General features: G+C 32.7%; 1 protein-coding gene across 1 annotated transcript in view; it reads left to right on the top strand.

Annotated features, from left to right (window-relative positions):
- Positions 1-3,666, top strand: part of LOC106471190 (growth factor receptor-bound protein 14-like) — a 16,569-nt gene that overhangs the window by 5,400 nt on the left and 7,503 nt on the right. The window contains exon 6 of the mRNA XM_013931780.2: positions 771-887. Within this exon, the coding sequence (XP_013787234.2) occupies positions 771-887 (117 nt within the window). The remainder of the gene's footprint in view (positions 1-770; positions 888-3,666) is intronic.

Raw genomic sequence — 3,666 nt, 5'->3', positions numbered from 1 at the left:
TGTCTATTTTTATTTATTTTTACCATTTTGTATCGTCTATTTTTACTGTAGGTATCATGTATTAAATGTTGTTTTTAGGTAAGCCGAGTTGTATGGCATCTTATTGTGGTGATGTTCGTAGTTTATAGTCTGTTATAATACTAATATTTTGCAATAGATCTATGAACCTATCTTTTAAAATATCGCATAAAACTTTTAATTCTGTCACTTGGACATGTATACTGTAATTACTGTAAAGTACCTATAGCCTTGAAATTTCAGTGGTGTTTTATAAAGAAAGCATTTTGCACCCAAAAACTGGTTTGCTCTTATTGAGCAGTTCACCCTATAATAGTGAGTGTTGTATTAACAGGTTAATGGTTGAGTAATAATTGTTAATTAGTGATTTTATGAAGTTAGAATATTCAGTTATATTAGTAGGATGTTCCACGGCTATCATCATATCCGATCTATTTCATTAAATCTTTGTCTCATTCCTGTGTTTTAAGCATAATGCAAGATTGTAAAAAAATTTTTAATTTTGTGTCACTGCAACTTTTATCATAGAAATATTTTGAAGACTTTCAAAAGTATGGTTAGTATTGAGACCATTGTGATTTGTAATATATCTGTACTTACATTTATGTTTGAAATATATATATGATCTTCTGTGTATGATAACACCTTTCTTTTAAAAAAATAATCATGGATACATAACCTTAATATTCAGAGTATAGGAAATTGAACCATTTGTTGTTATCAATATAAGAAGTAACAGTTTTGTTTCTTAGGATTACCTCTGTCATAAAACTCAGGTAGCAATGGACTTCACAGGAAAGTTTGGTCATGTGGTCCAAAATCCAGCAGAAGTTGAAGCGATAGCTGCAGCAGAAGCTCAGAAATGGAAGGTAGGTAGAAGTTAGATGCAGCTGATATTTTGTGCAAGTAGAACACCTTAACAATTGTCATTTTATAACTTTACAAGTAGAAATAGTCGTGGGTTTGCTATAGAAACCAACTTGTAATTATCGCAAATTAATCTTATATGAAACTATTACAAAATTAGGATGCCAATAATGTCTAAGTTTCTACAATACTAATATTTAGTGTGGCCACCTTTGGCATCAGTAACAGCTTGGCAATCTTTGTGATTGTGTTTATGTATTTTCTGGTGTAATTTGATTTTATTTTTCTTGGAGCTGTGTGCAGAGGCTTTCTTTAGTACAGTAGGTACTTTTGTCAAGTATGGAGTCCAGTAAAACCAGAATTCCTTTTTTCGATGAATTTTTCCAACATTTTAAACTACGCTGGTTTTATTTCATAGGCACAACAAATCAAAACTACAGCAGCAATATGGTGTTTGATTAAATTTGCACAATACTGTAACAAAGTGGCAATTCCACTTCAGAACCCGCATAGTTTTAACTTGCATTTGGTAACAAGTTGGTTACCACTTGAATATTCAGTAGCTTATTATCAGATTTCTTTCCTACAAATGGCACTTAATGCTGAATTCATTTTGTTTTTGCTGAAACTTCTATTCTAGCCCATCACTAGTATGAGGTTAATACCCAAGTTTTGTTTCAGCCAAGTTTCAGGGTTACCTGGGAGAGACAGTATTCAGCAAAACAGATATGGATTGAAATAACAAGTCAAATTAAGCCATTAAGAAATTTTTGAAGAAAACATCAAATGTTCTTCCAAACAGGAATTTCATTTGAAATATATTATTTACTGTTGCTTGTTTTCTGAACCATTACACTTTAGACAGTTTTAAAATGGCAAAAACAAATGAGAACAGTATCCCAGCTAATGTAGGTTTTTTTCAACAAATGCATTTAACATTTTATGCGTATAACATAACACTAAAAGACAATGAGGGACTTTTTGGTCCATCTAGGCTGTCCCATCCACTAAATTAAACTAAACACTATAAAATTCAATGCCAGCCCTTATCATTCAAATTTTTATCAAGTTTTTCCTTAAATTTATTGCATCCACCACATCTGAAGGCAACCCATTCCATAGGCCAACCACCCCTTTTTTTAACAATAAAACTGTCTCAGCTGAATATGGCTTCTACTCTGCAAACATTTATATTTGTGTCTCTAGTCTTATCATTTTCACCATTAAATACGAAAAAAGATAATACTTCAACACTATTAATTCCCTTAACAATCTTAAAAACCTCAATCAGATCCCCTCTAACTCTTCTTTTTTCAAGAGAAATGTTCAGAGATCTTATTCTATTTTCATATGACAACCTATACATCTTAGGCATCATGCTACTAACCTTCCTTTGAACCCTTTTCAACAATTCAATTCCCTTTCTAAGGTAATGAGCTAAAGACTGAACACAGTACTCTAAATGTGGCCTAACCAGTGACCTATACAATGACATTATAACCTCTTTAGACTTTTATTCTGTATATCTGTAGATACAACCTAAAACTCTGTTTGACCTACCACTAGCAACAGCTCACTGCTTGGATGGCTTTAGAGACTGATTAACCAGAACACCAAGATGTTTTTCTTCCACAACACTGTTAAGGTTGTTCCCATCAAAATTATACTCCTAATTCAAAATGGATATCCCACATGCATTATCTTGCATTTATTTTATTTAAAAGTCATCTGCCATTTATTCACCCAACTCAACAAGTAATCTAAATCTTTTTGTCTACATTACTTTGAATTGTAGGAGAGTATTACTATTTACAAAGAAAGGACTGAAATTTAGCTTATCAAAATGAGCGCTTGAGCTCAGCCTGAGAGAGCTAACCAAGAGATCACAGTATTTATTACATACCAGATTCTATAACAATATTTTCTCAGGAAGGTTGCACCACATATGTCACTGTTGGGAGGTTGTAACCTCATGATTTCACCTAACCTGCCATTGATGGACAATGTGTAGTATTGTAACAATATCCTTCACTGGCAGGACAGATGTTATCTATGTGAGAATAATAAAGGAACAATGGCAGCTAGAGCTAAATCAATTTACTTTATTTGGCTGAATGTAAGGCTCACTTTTTTTCCTCCTCCAAATATGGACTGTACAAGTTCAATTTTGTTGGGTATTTTACTAGAAGTTACCACCAAAAACGATTAAAGCATCATTAAAAGTTTCAAAAAATATTGCATATCCAATGTAATGGATGAGACGGATGATGTCATGCTGTGGGAGTCAGAAGAGGTTGAAGTAAAAGTTCAAGGTAACAAATCTGATGGTAGTGACAATTCTAGCGATGATGAAGATTTATGTGAATATGAATGATTAACTTAGTGTATTACCACGTAGATGAATGATGAACTTAGTGTATTACCACGTAGATGAATGATTAACTTAGTGTATTACCACGTAGATAAATGATTAACTTGGTGTTTTACCACGTAGATGAATGATTAACTTAGTGTATTACCACGTAGATGAATGATTAACTTAGTGAATTACCACGTAGATGAATGATTAACTTGGTGTATTACCACGTAGATGAATGATTAACTTGGTGTATTACCATGTAGATGAATGATTAACTTAGTGTATTACCATGTAGATGAATGATTAACTTGGTGTATTACCACGTAGATGAATGATTAACTTGGTGTATTACCACGTAGATGAATGATTAACTTGGTGTATTACCACGTAGATGAATGATTAACTTGGTGTATTACCACGTA

Source organism: Limulus polyphemus, unplaced genomic scaffold (assembly GCF_000517525.1).
Source record: "Limulus polyphemus unplaced genomic scaffold, Limulus_polyphemus-2.1.2 Scaffold4463, whole genome shotgun sequence".
Taxonomy (NCBI): domain Eukaryota; kingdom Metazoa; phylum Arthropoda; class Merostomata; order Xiphosura; family Limulidae; genus Limulus; species Limulus polyphemus.
The sequence above is the reverse complement of the archived record's forward strand: the minus strand, read 5'-3'. Positions and strand labels throughout refer to the sequence as shown.